Genomic DNA, 19,087 nt, shown 5'->3' with positions numbered 1-19,087 from the left:
TGAAAAATCAACCTTATTAAGTATCCATGCCCCAGTGCACGATGGGAACACCAGTATTAGAGAAGTTGAGTAGATTGTACTTAATTTTATATTGTTGATATTTAAGCTTTCATTTCTACAAGCTTGAATTGAGTGCTAATATAGGATTTACTTTTGTTCTATGAATTCTTGCCTGAACTAACTTTTTCATGTAGAAATTACATTTGTCTTTTCTGTAGCATTAACCCCTCAGGTATCAAAATGTGTATTGTTGGGGCGAAGGTTGGGATCCCTGATCTAGATTAAACCCTTGAAAAAGAAGAGGGGTATTGTCAGATATAACCACAGGGCAAGAGTGGATAAATGCGATGCATTGGAGATAGTAGCGGATGGTTGTAGGCCGAGAGCTCAGCAGATTCAGAGACGGCACATGTGACGCCGGCAGCCCATAGAGGAAAACACTCCGCAGCCTGAGTGAACTGGCTCTCTTCTCAACCTGCAGGTCCTAATCACCAATTATGAGCCCATTAGGGCGTCTGGCAGCTCATGGTGTCCCGGCGCAGCAGAGGGGGATCTGGGTGTGGACCTCTGGCCCGCTTCTCTCGCTCCACTGAGCGCCTGTCAGCGCCGGCGTGATCGGACCCGTGTACCGCCAGATAACAACACCTGACCTAACAACCGGTTACCGGGGGACGGTCGCCGCGCAGACAGGCCTCATCACAGCGCCACAGCGGAGGGGTAAAGCTGAGCCGCTCAGGGGACGAGACTTCATTAAAGAAGAGCGAGAGAGAACGGGTAATGCCTCTGTAGTGTGCTAATAGAAGCAGAGCCCTCGTTAGCCAGGCTTGAGGAAAGATCCATCAACGGCATCTCCTGCTTTCTCCCTGAGAGCGAGAGAGATGCAGCCTCCCATAAGGAAGCTGGGTGAATTATCTCACAGGTGAGACGCGAGACACTTGCCAATGCACAGAGGAACTTGTTAAAGTCCCCCTTTTAGAGCAAACCGCCGGTTAATGTACGACTATTGGGCCGTGGTCAAAAGTTCAGCCCCTGCATATGTAAAAAGGTAGCGGAGCGCCCGAGGCAGAATCCCGGGGAAAATAATTGCGCTAAACTGCTGAAAACGCGCAGTCAGATGGCGGACGGGTCCCGTGAAGCGGCGGCGGAGAGGGAGGGCTGTGATTTCCCCAGCAGCTTCACGTCCCGAAGCATCAAGCAGCGATTAGATGCCACAACACCCAACCGTCCAAGAAATGTCAAACCAAACATGCTAAAACAGCTGTTTGACTACACACACGAAAAGGTTACGGAGGCTTCAGGGACGTATAGCACTCCATAGAAAAGCACACAGGAAGGATCAAAAATGACCTTTTTCGACATTGAGAAAAAATACAGAACACACTTAAAGCATAACTGATCTGAACCAAAAATGCTTGTACAATCTTTATATGAATCTCTGGGGATTTCTTGGATTTGGATTTCTGAGCGAATAACATAAATTGCAATGTTTTGTTGTTTCTAAACCTATTTTGGCGAGTCATTATATACAATTCAATGCCGCTACGGTTAATAACACAACAGTATGTCCTGGTTGCAAATTATTTTTCACATCACAATGATTCACCAAGGGCAGATTTGTCACATTTGTGTTGCTTCCCAATAAATCGGGACAAATGGATCATTGCACAATATTTCACATTTGTGACATAGAGAATGATCTCTTTTTTGGCAAGGAAAAACACATACTTTTGTAGTATAGTAATTCTCTGGTTAAAAATTGCAATTGCCTTTATTACTGTACAGAATACTATAAAATAATTAGGGCTGTCAGTTAAACGCGTTATTAACGGCGTTAACGCAAACCCATTTTAACGGCGTAAATTTTTTTATCGCGCGATTAACGGTCTTTTTGGCCTAGCAAACTTTGTAGTTTTTTTCACATGCGTTTGCGACAGGACGCGGCGTGTGCGGTGCGCTACACTATGAAACCCATTCATTTCAATGGCTTGCGCCACGCGAGGACGTTCTGTTGCTTCGTCGACCAAAGCGCAAGCGGATCTAGCTAGACCGGAAACAAAACAACAGGCACGCCGCCGCACACACTTGTTTGGGCTTGCGAGCCGGCCAAATAGTTGGTTAACGTAACGCTTTGAGTGGATGACGAGCGCGAGACGCCGAAATGGATGCCAATACGATTCTGAATGGAAAGTTTGTTTTAAAAGTTGCCAAATGGTTCCATTGACGAGACCAAAGTGATCTGTGTGTTTTGTCGTTGTGAACTGAGCTCTCATCATCCCAGCACGTCCAGTCTGAAACACCACTTGATGATGGCCAAGCACACACACACACACACACACACACACACACACACACACACACACACACACACAGCTGATGCGAATTCTCCGCCCCCCTCGTCAATATCAGGACCTCGTCAGTATTTCTTTCACCCTTTTATTGATGGACAGTGTTACATTGAGAGATTATTTGCTCCAAGTGAGAATGTTAGTGTGAAATTGAACACAGTATATGCCAATGTTGTTTTCAATAAAAAACATTTGCTCAAAGCAAGCCGATCCACTTTTCCATGTTGATAAGAGCATTAAAATGAGAAAAAAGAATGGGACAAAAATAAATCATTTAGAATAGATAAAAATGTGCGATTAATCACGAGTTAACTATGACATTAATGCGATTAATCGCGATTAAACATTTTAATCGTTTGACAGCACTAAAAATAATATATTATCTGTGATATAAAGACATGTAAGATCACAAAAGGAAGTTATTTCACACACTCGACTGACATTATAAAGTAAGCGGAGTTGAAACGTCATTGAATGTTCTGTTGGACAACAGGCTTGTAAACGATTCTCATTATACGTTTGGAGAGATGTTTGGTGCGTTCCTTATGTCAAATAAATGCACATTGACTCACTCTCCCAATACTTCCATAGACGTAACAGCATTTACTGCAAGAACGCCGCTCTGAACACAGTGCTGCGCTTCAACATGAAACACGCCGCGCATACACCTCAGTCTTCGTGAGTTCATAATCACACTCAGACAAATCGCAATTTCCATTTTATTTTGGTTAATCATGCAGCCCTAATAATAATAATAAAGCTAGTTAAAATGTGTATCCTAAATCGTACAGTAAAACTGCTATCGTCTGGATAGTCCGTGGAGGGATGCAGTATTCCTGCTCTGTGGCGGATGACCGATGCCAGGAGAGATCAGAACCGGCGTGGATGATCACGAGGAGCACATGACTCCGCTCTCATCAAAGATACACACATCTGGAGATCAGCAGGGCCTAATGTTCAACTGCAGGCCATCAAGAGCACGAGAGATGAACGGCAGATCATATCTGACGGACAGATTACAGATGAAGACAGTCCTGTGAGTTTAAGGCAGATATCAGTCCTGCCTCGCACCCAATGCATTTCTATTAACTCAGCAAAACTGAACATTATCTACAAATTACAAGATCAGATGATGATACTCGGATTACACTGAAACATCCTTTGCACTTTAATATGGCATATCAATTTTATGTTGTTTTTAATGTATTAATAAAATAATTATTAAATAGTTTGTTTGGTTTTATGACGTCTAATCTTACATTATCGTACAGTAATTTGTGATGTTTGATGCATCAAACCATTAAGAAACGCTAAACTAAATGGAAGTGTCCCTCTCAGATGCAATAAAGCAGCTAAATAAGAGGTTTTATTCTAGATTTGCGCAGTTATAAATCACCTACAGCTTCTGGAGAAGACAAAGGCATTTTACAGCGCTGGGGTGTAATATCGTTCCAGGCTCTTCCTGTCAACATTATGCAGAGCTGTGCAACCTTGAACAATTTCCCAGCATCCCATATGAGACTGCAAGCAATTAAAACGATACCATCTTCACAGCCTCATAACCAATAAATAAAGTAGCAGCAGTGTTTTGTGTTAAGTTCACTAATATCTGAGGGGGTTCAGGAAGGGGAGAGCGGCACATCAACACCTCGCCAAGAGCTGGGGCTGTCCGGAGTGAGGCGTCTGTGTGCATCTCATACAGCAAATCATCACCACATGCATTAGAGGCCAAGAAATAATGCAAAAATAATAACAATAATTATGATTATTAATGCACAGTTAAAAGCACAAATAATTCGATAACACTGTTAAATGTAATCCCAAAATGTATATCGATTTTTCATACTGTACATTATAATGTCTTGATTCCTAAATTCATTTGCTAGTATAATATATACAAATTATAATATATATAAACTCACTTACAAATCAGGAATGAAATCACAGGAATATTTGCATACTGATTAGTGTTTTCTACAGGAAATGCACATTCATTTCTAAAATGTCATAAATATTGTGCTTCTTGTTTACATGTTCAAAACTAGTAAAGGTCTCATCAACAGACCAAAGCACAAGGACTCAAACTAGCAAATCACAGTTCAGAAACGGCTTGATCCATCAAACGTGACTGACGGCTGGGGAAATGAGCGGGTCTGAGTTATGACTGGGCTGTGCGCATAAACTTATGACATATTCATACCCGTGTCTTTAATACTTAATCAACTCAACACTACATCAAAATCTGCCTTCAGAGTTCTCAACCAAAATTAAAACAAAGACTACATCACATGCATTGTGTGGCCTAAAGCATATCAGAAGCGGAAGGAAATGCTTCAGGTGCGAGACAGGCAGATACTTTATGATTTATGAGGATGTTGAATTTTATAGTTTGTCTCTGTAAGTGTATGTGACTCTCCTCTTCAGGCTAAAGCGCAGAGAGTTCCCTACAGGAAGAGCTGCCCGCCTGATTTATGCAGCGCTGGGGTATACGAGCAGCGTTACGGCAGCATGACACACACACACACACACACACACACACGTGCGCACACACACAGGAGCCATTCCTGCTCAAGAACCCAAAAACATGCTAGCCAAACTTTCTTGGACACCATCACTGTGTTCAAAACTCACAGAAGTAAAAGAGGTTACACACTGGTAGACATGAAGAAACACACAGTTGATCTCTGATAAACCTCGCTTCGTGTCGCATGTATCCACAATCCCAGAACTCACTGTGACAGTTAATGCAAAAAATCCAGTCATTATGGATGCACATTAATTATGGATCCATCTCGGTTATTGGCCAATCTTAGATTGATTGACTTATATATGTATTTATTTACACAAAGAATTCAAAAACACTGTTAAATGTAATCCCAAAAGTGATCTATAGTATAGTATAATTAACTTAGTGTTTTCATTTATTTAAACAAAATCATTTTAAAACAAGCCATTTATTGGCTTTCACCCATTAAATTGTGTGTGCGTATATATATAATAAAGCACGCTTGATTAATAATAATAATTTAATGTAAAAAAAATCATCAAAAATGTTAATATAAGAAAAGCACACGTTTTGCTACTGCTGCTTTTCTGTTGTTTTAATGTAAACATGTTCTAGATGGATGCGTCTCACACAAGACACATCGTTCTTAAAATGTGGTTCTCGACTTCAAAGTAGTTCGACTGAAACCGTGTCTCCAAGCCTTGCATCTTTTTCTGTTCCACCGCTCGCCGCCTCGTGTTTTTAAGAGCAAAGCCGTGTTCAGTGTGAGCAACCCTTTCGGCTGTTGTGTTAGCAAGACACGAACATCAAACTCTGCTGTGCATCAGGTCTACTGTGTGCTTCACAGCTAGGTGTGTGCCATGTGTTTGTGCTGCTTATGAACGAATGAAGCAGTGTCCATTTTGCTGAAAGGTATCAAACATCCTCAATCCTCACACTGCATCACGGGAAAGAAGGGAAAATGAAATCTCTTGCTCTTACCATGGACTTGGTGAAGGGTCGAGCGAAGGTGAAGAGCAGGGTCATGAGCCACCAGCTGCGGTGGATGGAGGTGTACATCATGTTCCCAGGATGCAGTGCGTTACAGGTGACGCCGAAGGCTGACATGCGTCGGTTCAGCTCGCTGGAGAACAGGAGGTTGCAGAGTTTGGCACGGTTGTAGGCCAGCATTGACCAGTACTGCTTCTGCGGGGGGGAGAGCAGGTTCAGGTCCACCTTCCCACACGTGTCCACCAGATCCGTGAACCTTCACAAACAACAATCAGCAACAAATATTACGGGTGTCACTGTATATCGCAATACAAAAATGCAACAATATGCATCATGGAGAGTGAAAATATGTATTGTGTATAATTCACCCAAAATAAAAATTACTGTTGGAGAAAAAAATTCTAGTTTACAGAGTTTTAGTGTCAGCACTACATTAAACTATTATATATAATGTTGAATATAATGTATAATAATGCGATGGGGGATATTTGTGGGTTCTGATAATGGCAGATGGCTGATGTTACCAGTAAAAGTGTCCAACATTATTATAAATATATCTAGTCAGTGACAGTAAAAGCATATTCGTCTAAAATAATTCAGTATTTTCAGCTTCAGAATCATGAATATTGTTATTCTGGAGTCTCTATTGTCCTGTGCTTTGGGTTTCAGCACCAACTCCCTATTCATTTACACACACAATGAAAAACAAAATTTACCATTTCAATCAACATTTTTTTTTTTACCTTTTACCATATGTCTTGGAGTATCGCAATAATATTGTATTGTGAGTTCAGTATCGTGATATGTATCGAATCGTGACATGAGGGAACCGTCACACCCCTAATAAATATAAAGACACTTAAAAAAACACTATATGGACAAAAGTATTGGGATACACCTGTTGAATATTGAACTTGACCCATTCAGTCAGACTCATTGACACAGGTGTATAAAATCATGCAGTCTGCATTTACAAACACTCGTTCTGAAGAGCTCAGCGAATTCAAGCGTGGTACTGTGATAGGATGCCTATGCCATCACATCCCTGCTAGATGTTGCACGGTCACCTGTGAGTGGCATTACAGGAATCTGGACGCGTTCGACCACGTAAAGTCAGAGCGAACAGGTCACTGAGAGCTGAGCACAACACCTGTGCGGCGGGAGCTTCATGGAGTGGGTTTCCATGGCCGAGCAGCTGCAGGAAAGAGTGGTGTAAACTAAAGCAGAGCACCACTGGACCTTCTGTGGCGCTCCTCCGTGTGGAGGTCTGATCGGCGAGCCTGGGTTTGCCGGATGCCAGGAGACCGTGCCATGCCTGACTGCTTGTGCCCACTGTAAAGTTTGGTGGAGGGGGATTATGGTGTGGGGTTGTTTTCAGGGGTTACTTCCAGAGGAGGGAAATCTTAATGCTTCAGCATACCAAGACATTTTGGACAAAGAACAGTTTGAAGAAGGCCCTTCTCTTTCCCAGCATGACTGTGTCCGAGTGCATTGGTTGGATGAGCTTGCAGAGAGCCCTGAACACCTTTGGGATGAACTGGAACGGAGACTGAGACCCAGGCCTTTTTATCCAAAATCGGTGCCTGACCCCACAAATGCTCTGCATGAAGGGGCGAAAATTCCCAAAGAAACTCCAAAATCTTGTGGAAAGCCCTCCCAGTAATATGATATGAGCAGCTCATATATAATATGATATCATTACAGTCCCTGTAGGTGTAATTTTTAATTGTTTGTTGTGTTTTTTGTTTTGTTTTATTTAGTTTCAAATGTTTTGTCTCGAACAGAAGTCTACAGTCACACAAACGGCTTGGTTACTGGCATTCTTCAAAATATAATTTTTCATGTTCCACAGAATAAAGACATACAGTCAATATAGGTTTGGAATTACAAGAAGATAAATTAATTAATTAATTTTGGGGTGAACTAAAAAGAATGAATGTAAATGGTCAATATTGGACAAATGGACAAACCTGATTTCCCGTTGACTTCAGTTGCGGAACGTGAGGCGATGGAGAAATGAACTAAATGAGCTTTGGCAGGCCAGGTCTGGCTTCATGCAAATCAAAGCTACGACATGACGCTCTTTAATTGGCTCTGACTAAGCTGTTAAACGCCAGATGTTTGACAAGGCCCCTGAACACCAGGCGCTGTATTTTCTCGATGTGTCCTTGTGTGTGTGTAAACAACAGTCCCAAGAAACTGCAGTGAAATGAATTGTGCCTCCCCTAGTGCGGATCAGAGTGTGTTCTGCGCCCGCAATCGCATCCAGAGTTTACCTCTTAATTATGTGCTTTACATAACAACCAATCAAAACGTCACATTCACTGTATGACAAGCTCAGTGCGGCGCGTGTTGCTGTTTGACACGTTACATCTCTGCTCGGGTGAACACCAACATCTGCGGGCATCGCGCCGCTGCAAACACTAAAGCTGTGAACTCTGGGAGAGGGAGACTAGTTCATTAAAGGAGGAGCTCACCCAAAAAACATGAAATTACCAGGGTCTGTCAAGCTCAGGGAGAAGAAAATCTTAAAAGTATCACAACAGTAGTTCGGATTGACGACCAGGTTAAAGAGCAATGGCAGAGGACAGCGTTTAAGAGAGCACTGACTGAATGATTCTGTTCCTCTGATTCTTATGGATTCAGACTTGGAATAAAATGAAATTTAAAAATATATACATGCATAATTAATAGTTAATGCTTTATTAATATAATATATGATCCATGCATAATAAATAATATTTCATTATATTATATTATTTATTGTATTACCGTGCATCACTATTAAATGTTAAGTGCTGTGTGACTGTGAACATTATTTAAAGTGCCCCTATTATGTTGTTTTTTATATGTCCTTTCATGCAGTGTAATAGCCTAGAAATCTAGACGCACCCTAGCGGCAGCGAAAATTATTTCGCAGCCAGTGTGGTCTAGCAACTCTCCATAGGCTTTTGAGCTGGAAAAACCAAAAACTGGTCAGGCCAATCACATCGTGTATAGAGTCGGTGGGCGGGCTTAACACAATGACGGCACAGTTCATGACGTTCCGCGTGATTTCCATCGGTGATTTCCCTGCTACTTGAAAACAATGAAGATGCAGCGGTCTTTTGAATCGGCTTTGGCCGCGACTCTGGAGGACTTGGAGTTAAGAGAACGCCACTTAAGTCATTCTTAAAAAAGGAAGATGTGTTCGTAGTTTTGCCGACCTGATACGGCAAAAGTTGAATATATCAATTAGCTCCGCTGGTGGAAAAACGCATGGGACTCACTCATCCACAGCCGTTCGTTGCTCTGGTTGGTTGTAGCGCTATCCTATTGCGTGCAGAGGGATTTTGAAAGGTAACCGTTTATCCCGCCCCTCGGATTGAGGCATGTCAATGGAGAGTTCCCAGACCTAACATCTTGATGTAGGTCTGGCATGCCAGGCTAGCAGTGTAATAGAGCTGTGTGTGAATGTAAAAGCTCTGGAAAGTTTAAAAGATAAAGAGCAGATCAATGGAGTTATTGTCTCCGAATAGAAATAATTGATTCTGAACTGTTGAAACGAGTCGTCAGTAATTCAGTCTCACTTCCTGCTGAACCTGCGCAGGTTTGTAACTAATTTGCATAATGCCAGCCTCTGGTCTTGATTGGCTGAACGGCGTCTCTTGGCCCCGCCCATCAAACACTAGTGTATCTGCGACTGGAAGAGTTCGGCTCGTGTTGTTCGTGTCGAGAAGACGCTGTTTTCTGAGATTGATAAGGTCAAACCCACGCCATCGTTACTGTTCATATCACTGTGATCAAGAGCTGAGATTCAGATATGATGATGAGCGTTTGCTTTCTGACCAATCACAGCAGACTGGGTCATCTGACCAATCAGAGCAGAGCAGTCTCTTAGAAAGGCGGGGTTTAGAGCGAATGAATCCTTGATTGAACAGTTTAAGACACTGTGAGGAAAGAGCTGATTCTGCAATGGATATTATGAGAAAATGACTGTTGTTTGACCTTTGATTCATGTCAAACTATCGTAGGATATCCCAAACAAAAGCAGGAACCTTTAAAGTAGCATAATAAGGGCGCTTTAAAACGCATGGAAAAAGAAAATCAGGTTTGGAACGACATGAGCATGAGTATGACAGAATGTTTTTTTATTAGTATTTTTGGCTGAACTCCCCCCATCAGTTTAGCAGTGATATATCCATCCCCACTATCCTCTGCACATGTTGACTCAGTCATCATCTCACGGCCAGGATAATCCATACGGCCGTCCCAGTAGAGGCTTTCTGGGGTGGAAAGAGTCTATTTTCAGAGCATTGGTATGAAAAGGTCAGGTCAGGCTGGTGTTTAATGACTGCAGGATCCTGCTTTACAGAGACTGAAGTATAAAAGCGTGAGTTTTCAGAGGTGAGTTTCCCGTCCGACTATCCGTGTCTCTTGTTTGGAGGAAAATGCCAACACCGATCTGTCCTGTCACTTAAGCCCCAGTGCTACAGCGCAGATAAACGTCCCCGCTGAACACATTTTATTTTGCCACCCTCAATTTCCCTCATTCTTTGGTGTCCCGCTTTCAGTCGCTCGTACAGCGGTGTCAAGGTTTAACGGCTCGTGCGGCTTTGGGGAATATAATCTCTTCCTGGGTCGGAGGTCAGATGGTGAGCTCAAAAGGCCACATATTAAAGGCAGTGGAACTGATAGAGATGAGGAGGTGAGGATCAGAAATTATCAGGTGTGGTAGAGAACGGGAAATAAACTGTTAAAGTTAAATGGAGGAGTTACTGCGATTACAAGTAAGTGATTTTACTGTTGGGCAGAGCGAATTGAGGCTGTGTAAGACTGTTCACTCGATGACACATGGGGCTTGTTAATCTAATGGACCCTCAGTCTCAGAGTCGAACACGTTCTTCAAAGCGCTGTTTATTTAATAGTCATGCGACAGGAACCGCTAGCTCTCTCTTTCTGCATACTATCTGCACTGCTCTTATAGTACACGCATTGTTTCCCACTGTAATGGACCTGATGCTCATGCCAGCTCGGGTGTTGTGGCCCGTTTTCACCAGAGAGCTCAGGGTTTAGCTGGTTAGCATGGCTAGCATGCTGATAGATATCATACACAACCTTTCTCTATTGCTGGTCTGTTATGAGCCAGAGTCATTTATTCCATGCTGTCCTGTGTATATTGTCTCAGTGTGTGTGTGTGCTCCCACGCCTGATTCACTACGATTTTGGATTGTACTTTGCATTGTTTGCTACGGACTTGTATTTATCTCCTGTAAATATTTTTGTTGTTGTACATATATATATCTTTGCCAAATTAAGGGAGGTAGGGGGTTTGACGCCATTTTATTTTGTATATCTATCTTTTCACATTGTTTTTGTTTTAGGGAGGTAGGTAAGTTTAAATTGTATTTAGTTTTTTTATTTTTGTTTTGGTAATTGTAGAGGTTAATCAAAGATTGTTTTGTTTGTTGTTTTGGCCGTGTCTGCCCCTGACGCTAAACCCTTTTGAAAATAAAACTTGGTAGTGAGACTCATTCTTCCCTTTCCCTAGCCGGGGTTTAAGAGCCTCCATCAAAAATAGTGTAAATCAATCTGGAGTAGGGCTGCAACAAACGATTATTTTGATAATCGATTAATCTAACGATTATTAGAACGATTAATCGACTAATCGTCGATTATTTCGCAGACTAATCAGTACGTTTGGAACGATTATTCAGCTTTTCCAATTAGTTAAAACATTTAGTTATACATATTCTAACTATAATATAAAAAAAGAAAATCACTTCAGCTTTTGAAATAGTTGTTTTAATGAACTTTGAGCCAGCTAAACAGGTCATTCTCTTTAAGTTTTCAGATTTCGGTCCAACTCAAATCACACACAAATGCTCTCTAAGCATTGTTTAATAGGCCCACTGCTTTTCTTAGAACTGAAACAGAAAAAGGGACATTTACTTCAGGACACAAAGAATGGTAAAATATTAATCTGCAAACAATTATTATAATTATAAAATTACAATCTTTTTTTACATGACAATTGAGCTGACAGAGACGTTCTCATTCCCTTTTAATTTATAGTATGATAAAGTGACTGCCGTGATATTCTTCCTATATCATAGGAAGGATATAACATCTCGTTTTGTAAGTCTTCATGATTATTGAACAAAATACAGGCAAGTGATAAGACTATAATAATACCTAATATACTAATAGTGTTACAATAATAAAAACAGCCCTGACTCCTAAGCTCGATCAAGCTTTATTCTATACAAAATAAGTCATCACATTACTGTAATTATATTACTATTGATAATATTATTACTATTATTAGTAGTATTGCATTCTCTAATAAAGAGAGATTTGCCGCTGGTGGTTAGTTAGCTCCAGCTGGAGAACACTCACTTCTCACCGGCTCCTCTTTTGCCGGGATGTTTCCTCTTGCACCCCAACATTGCACACGACAGCATTCTTGATTTGAAGTTTTGTGAAACTTTCCCAAACCTAAACCTTGCTAGTTCGGATTCGTTTGCACTGTCATAATTCGCGCTGTTTTCTCTTCTACCGCAATAGCATTTGTAAGGGCTGCACTACACTCTAGCGCTACAGCGCCGTAGCGTTCAAATCGCGGGATTGCAGGCCCTTACATTAGGTCACGTGAGATCAAACGACTACTCGACAACAAAGATATTTGTCGACAAATTTTTATTGTCGACGTTGTCGACAACGTCGACTAATCGTTGCAGCCCTAATCTGGAGAAATGTATAGTTGTCACTTCACGAACATATAAACATGGATGCTTCAGAGATGAACCTAAGCAATGATGTGAAGTGTTTCTGACCTGTGGGACTCTGAGGACACCACCACCACACGGGCCGGAGCCGAGAGCCTCAGGACGTCCAGCAGGAGCTGGACCAGGTAGAAGTGAGCGAGATGGCAGATCTGGAAGGTGGACTCCAGCCCGTCCTCTGTTAATCTCCAGGGCTGCGTGCAGACGGCTGCGTTACACACCAGCACGTGCAGAGGCCTTCAGAGAGACAGGGGATACAGCGCACTCAATGAGGGAAACCAACACATGCTTAAACACTGGCATTCTGTTAGTAAAAGCAAATCCACAACAAAACCATAAAACTTAAACAAAACAAAACAAATGAAAACCATAAACCACACCAAAATAAAAACAAAATAATAAAACAAAAAACAATAGAAAACTAAAACTAGACCAAGTAAAACTATAAACAAAAAAAACTTCAACAACACAAAAACAAAACAAACTAAAACTAAAACAAACACCACCAAAACAAAACAATAAAAAAAAAAAACAAAAAAAAAAAAACACCAAAACAAAACAATAACACCAAAACAAACCCATAAGCAACAAAAAAAAAGAAAAAAAAGAAAAGAAAAACAAACATAAAAACAACATTAAAATAAAAAACAATAAACCAAAAAAAGAAAACTAAACCAAACTATAAACACAAAAATAAACAAAAAACAAAAACAAACAACACCAAAACAAAACCCTAAAACTAAAAGCAAATCAATAAAACAAAAACAAAAAAACCTAAAGCTAAAACAAAAAACCTAAAGCTAAAACAAAAAACCTAAAGCTAAAACAAAACCATAAACAACACAAAAAACAAACCAAAATCAAAAAATAAAGTTAAACCAAAACACAAACACTAAAACAAAACTCAAACAAAACCTAAAACAAAACCACAAAAACTTCCCAAACAAAAACAAATTACAGATTAAACAAAAATCATTCTGAATGGGATTGTGGATTAAACACACTCAGGTCTGTTCCAAGGTCAGTGTGGGCAGCCGTCCGTCAGCGCGAGGAACGACAGATTCCTGAGATCTTTCTGTTTGACAGAGTCGCTCCAGTGGTCCCGAAACCACGGCCATACAGCAGAATAATCCAAATCCACCCCACCAATTTTTAATTTCTTCCATTAGAATTAATTACGAAGCCCACAGGCAATTTGTGTACTTCATATTTAATACTGCCTGCACTATTAATTAAAAACTGGTTGCTGGAAAATTAATGGAGGAATTGTTATGCCCCTGCTTTAATGAGTCTTCTCTATGACATTAAAAAAAGTACACTTCACATTTCCCTTCAGGTTCTATGTGGAACGCAGCGTGCATCAGTGGAAGCGCACGGGATCATGGGAAATGTGCAGAGGCCACGGTCACACATGTGCTTCACTAGAAACACGTTCTAGTCGCAACTGACCTTTAGAAGACCAAAGAACGAGCACACTACGGCTTGACCAGCTCGTGTGCCGGACCACCGTACATCTAGCTGTACTTCTGAAATACAACATGACAATAAGACTCAATGCTCCTATAGGGATACATCTAATAAAAAAACTAATGTAAGCAGTTATATAATATAATATAATATAATATAATATAATATAATATAATATAATATAATATAATATAATATAATATAATATAATATAATATAATTAGGGCTGTCAAATGATTAATCACGATTAATCACATCCAAAATAAAAGTTTTTTTTAGATAATATATGTGGGTGCACTGTGTATAATTATTTTATATATATATATATATAAATACACACACATGCATGTATATTTAAGAAAAAAATATAATTATAAAATACTTACATTTATATATAATATAAATTATATATAAATCTATATACAGTATATGAAAATATTTCTTAAATATATAAAAGCATGTGTGTGTATTTATATATATAAAATAATTATACACAGTGCACCCACATATATTATGTAAAAAAAAAACATGCAATATGCATGTTATATGTTATATGTTATAGATGCAATATTATATGTATTCATATAAAATATTAATAAAAATGTTAAAACAAGAAATATATAATGAAAATAAATATATAATACATTTTATAATATTATTTAATGCTTTTCAAAATATTCCTTATATTTTTTTATGGATTTTTATATAATATAATATAAATGCAATGTATATTTAATATTATATTTCATACATACAGTGAATATAAAAATATATAAATCATATTTGAACCTTTGCACCTTTCATGTAAATATTACAACCTATGCAATGTCACTGAAAACCAAAGTGACACTTCAGAGAGAAACCATTTGGACCGACTGACTTATGGGTAAATCTATACTTTTATTCAGCAAGGATGCATTAAATGGATCAAATGTTACACTAAATATATTTATAATGTTACAAAATATTCTATTTTAAATAAATGAAATTGAACTTCTCATTCATATTAGAATCCTGAAAAAAAATTCTACACAACTGTTTTCAACAATGATAATAATCATAAATGTTTCTTGAGCATCAGATTATCATATGATAATGATTTCTGAAGGATCATGTGACACTGAAGATGGAGTAATGATGCTGCTTTCCATCACAGGAATACATAATATTTTAAAATATAAGCTTTTCAAATAGAACACAGTTATTTTAAATTGTCATAATATTTAACAATATTTAAAATTAAAATAATCAAATAAATGCAGCCTTGGTGAGGATAAGAGACTTCTTTTAAAAACATTGAAAATCTTAGTGATCCCATGCTTTTGAACTGTAGTGTGTGTGTGTGTGTGTGTGTGTGTGTGTGTGTGTGTGTGTGTGTGTGTGTGTGTGTGTGTGTGTGTGTATATATGCAGTTTAACCTGCAATTGAATTGAGCCCCATAGAAACTACTTACAATTTCAGAACTTTTTAATATAGAGGTTTTTATCAGAAAATGCATGCTATGGAGCTGGTAATGAATATGACTGACATTTTACATATACTCTCACACACACACACACACACACACACTCACACCCGAGGAGCCGTTCACCTCCCGCTGGAGAACATGACCCGCTGGAAACATCTGTGGAGGAAACTGATCTACTCTCCAACGCTGACTGACAATCTCACTCACACACACTCACACACACAGATCTCTCTGGGACTTAATGAAGCGTGGACTCAAAAAGAGGGAGTGATTGTACCTGCGAGAGAACACTATTAAACTTTATGACTTTCACGCTTGTGTTTGAGAGCGTGTAATGGAAGAGGAGCATGTCTGTGATGCTCGTGAGCAGGAGATAACGGATCCCACGAGTGAGACACGGAAAACACCCGGACACCACACTGTAAAAAGTGCTACACCCACAAAGTAGGTTTTATATATTTTAAATATTTGTAATCTAGTTTATTTTATTGGTTTTATACAAAAAAAGGATCAAAATACTTCCTCTCTACTTAAAATATATCAGTTTTTATATAACAATATATTTTAAATAAAACCCATGCAATTTATTTGGGTAGTTATTTGTATGTGATTGTTGTGTACAATAAATGTAATAAAAGTGAGTTGACAATGCACAATTTATTTGAGCAGCTGTCGATGTGACAGGTGTGTTCATCAAACGTAAATATTTTAAATTTTATGAGTTGGCATTATCCCTTTTTCACTGGCGGGGACTCCAGGCAGATGCAATATCTTCCTCGGCACTTCAACTGTTTGGTCGCTGCAGCGGATCTGAATTTCAGGGTCTGATTAACACGGTAAGTTGAGCAAATTTAGCCGAATGACTGGTGATGTAAACTAAAGTCACGCAAAATCGCTTACTCCACTAGGGAGCTGAGGTTAGGTTTGCTAATTGTATAGCTAGCTATCCTGCACACATGGTAAGCTAAGATGGCTGCACAGTGTGGTTGATCGGCAGACAACAGCAGTGTTTAAAAACACATAAGTTACAAGTTACGTATGTAATAATTAGTTGCACAAATGCCCTCAGTTATATTTTTAGATTGCACAGATTAAATTTCGGGATCATATGCGATCGAAACGGTCGCAATTTCGAGCCTTCAGGCAATAGTTGTGCGGGGAAAGAAGGGAAAGTAAGATGTGGTGTTTTATGGACAACACTTTGTTTTGTGTGTTGTGTGTCTTTGACAGGACTCAGAGATTATGTTATTATACTTTTGCATTATTAAAGCAGATGCACAGATTAGACTGTAGAGATGTATGTTTAGTAGTCTGTCTGATTTTAGAGATTTGATCCACGTTATTTTAATGCTGCATAGTCAATTAATGACAGATTTTTGGTCTAGATTTTTAAACTATTTCTAACCTATTACTTATAGAAGTTACATTTACAACTGATTTTTTAACCTTATTTCTAACATCTAACATTTTCCTGGTCTTTAGATACCCAAGCACTTTTGTTACCTGGGGTCTTCGAGCTTCACATCCAGGTAAGACAAACTTCAGAATAGATTCAATTACAATTTGATCAGATTATACGTGTTCTGTAAGTTCAATAGACGTTCAGGGAACCTCCATACAAGGTTAAAAACTAGTTCAGATGTGGACATATTTTATGTAATTTAATGTCTCATTTAGACAATTTAAACTGTTTCTGGACCAAATCAACACTTTCAGGATGCATTAAATTAAAACACATGTTTATTTCAACGTAATTTCTAATTGCCAAGCAACTCACAGACAGTGTGTGTTTGTCCAAAAATCATGAAATCATTACTGTCTACGAATCGAATCTGATTTCTCTCACGATCCAAATATGTATAAATTACAGATGCTAAGCTGTCTAAAGGTGTCAGTGCGTGTTTGTCCAAAAATCATGAAAAGAAACTTCACTGTCTGTGAATTGCTTTGCAATTACACATGGAAATTACATTGAAATAAATGTGAGTTTTAATTTAATATATCCTGAGAGTGTTTATTTGGTCTAGAATAAGTATAAATTGTCCAAATGAGACCTTAAATGATGTTGAAAATTGTCCACATTGTCCACATCTGAACTAGTTTTCAACCTTGAATGGAGCTTCCGTGAACGTTCATTACAGAACACCTCAAAAAAAGTCGTAAAAACGTTCATTCTGGCTCCTCAGTGGACGTCTTTTCAATGTACGTCTTTGTGACAAAGACGTTGAAAAGATGTCTTTTGGACATAATTTTGCTTAGTGGGTTTATTAATATTGTGATGATATGGGGTGATTACGTTTGCTCTTGAAAGATATTTAAACTCTGTAGCTTAATTAACAGTAATGTGATGACCAATCAGGTACAGGCAAGGACAATTGGATTTGTTTTATTGTAATGAATGCTTTGAACCAGAAAAATACAACACTCATGCTAGATTAGATCATGATATTTTAGTACCCACACTCTATGGCATTGTCATAGTAGACTTCACTCTGGTCACATGTTCTAGTCACAGTATCCATCTTGTATCCACCACCTTTAGCAACAAAAGTACAATTTGGACTTTGTGTCTTATCTCTTCTACCTGTCTGCTATATTCATCTGATTTCCTATTTGTCTGACCAAACTCTTGTTTCTATTTTGTCTCCACCAATAGAGTCGGGCTGAAACAGAGGTGCACGCTGAGCTTGGCAGTTGCCCACTGAAAATTTACATGTGCCATCACCCCGACACGATTGGGATTATCATATAAGGACAGCCCGTGGTCAGAGGTGTGCCAAACCTGTCGAAAGCATGCTGCCTCCTGTTTGAACTTACCTATGCTCTCGACTTCAACTATCCCTCAAAACTGGTGTATACTTGAGATATATCAGAGGCTTTTTGTAGGATTGGACCCTGTGCGTCCTAAACCATCATCATGTCATTTTTGACATTGCAGTTCCAGTGTGATACAATGTGATGTTATGGCTCACATTTACCTTGATCCAAACATTTCAGATTGGGCAGTTTGGATATTTTACTGTACTGTTCAGAACAGGTTGAAAATACACTTCTACAGTGTTTGTTTTATATTAGAGTGTACATGTGCGGCCACATTTATTTGCTGTTTTGTAGTCACTGTTAAAAGTGACACTGGTTGACATTGAATAAATTGAATATTGTCTTCAATCTATCTTCTCATCTTTTTCTTCTTCAATTGAATTTGTAATTGTTATTGACAATAAAAAAAAATTAAAATGTTTATTCACATATGATTAAGTTTATTTTACTAAGAAAATAAAGTTCATAAAACCTAATTAAAATGAGTACAGGTTACTTGTAGCAACCCATAAATAAGTTACCTGTACCAAGAAAAGTAGGTTTATCTAACTGAGTAATACTAGTACTATTAGTTAACTCAACTTGATTTTGTTGCGTTTGTATAAAGTAATGTTAAAGTGTTCAATATACTTAAAAAAGGCTGCAAGTTGAATCAACATAAAACATCCAATGCAGCCACTTGCCTCACTTTTTATAAGTTAGATCTAGGTATTACTTTTTACAGTGC

General features: G+C 38.9%; 1 protein-coding gene across 1 annotated transcript in view; it reads right to left on the bottom strand.

Annotated features, from left to right (window-relative positions):
- Positions 1 to 5,793: 5,793 nt before the first annotated feature.
- Positions 5,794 to 19,087, bottom strand: part of wwox (WW domain containing oxidoreductase) — a 113,756-nt gene continuing 100,462 nt past the window's right edge. The window contains exons 7-8 of the mRNA XM_056241037.1: positions 12,657 to 12,842; positions 5,794 to 6,097 (exon numbers count right to left, since the gene is read on the bottom strand). Coding sequence (XP_056097012.1) covers positions 5,794 to 6,097; positions 12,657 to 12,842 — 490 coding nt within the window. The remainder of the gene's footprint in view (positions 6,098 to 12,656; positions 12,843 to 19,087) is intronic.

The sequence above is a fragment of the Rhinichthys klamathensis genome, unplaced genomic scaffold (genome assembly GCF_029890125.1).
Source record: "Rhinichthys klamathensis goyatoka isolate OS25496 unplaced genomic scaffold, OSU_Roscu_1.1 h1tg000627l_1, whole genome shotgun sequence".
In the NCBI taxonomy this organism is placed as follows: Eukaryota; Metazoa; Chordata; class Actinopteri; order Cypriniformes; family Leuciscidae; genus Rhinichthys; species Rhinichthys klamathensis.
This window is presented reverse-complemented; position numbering and strand designations above follow the sequence as displayed.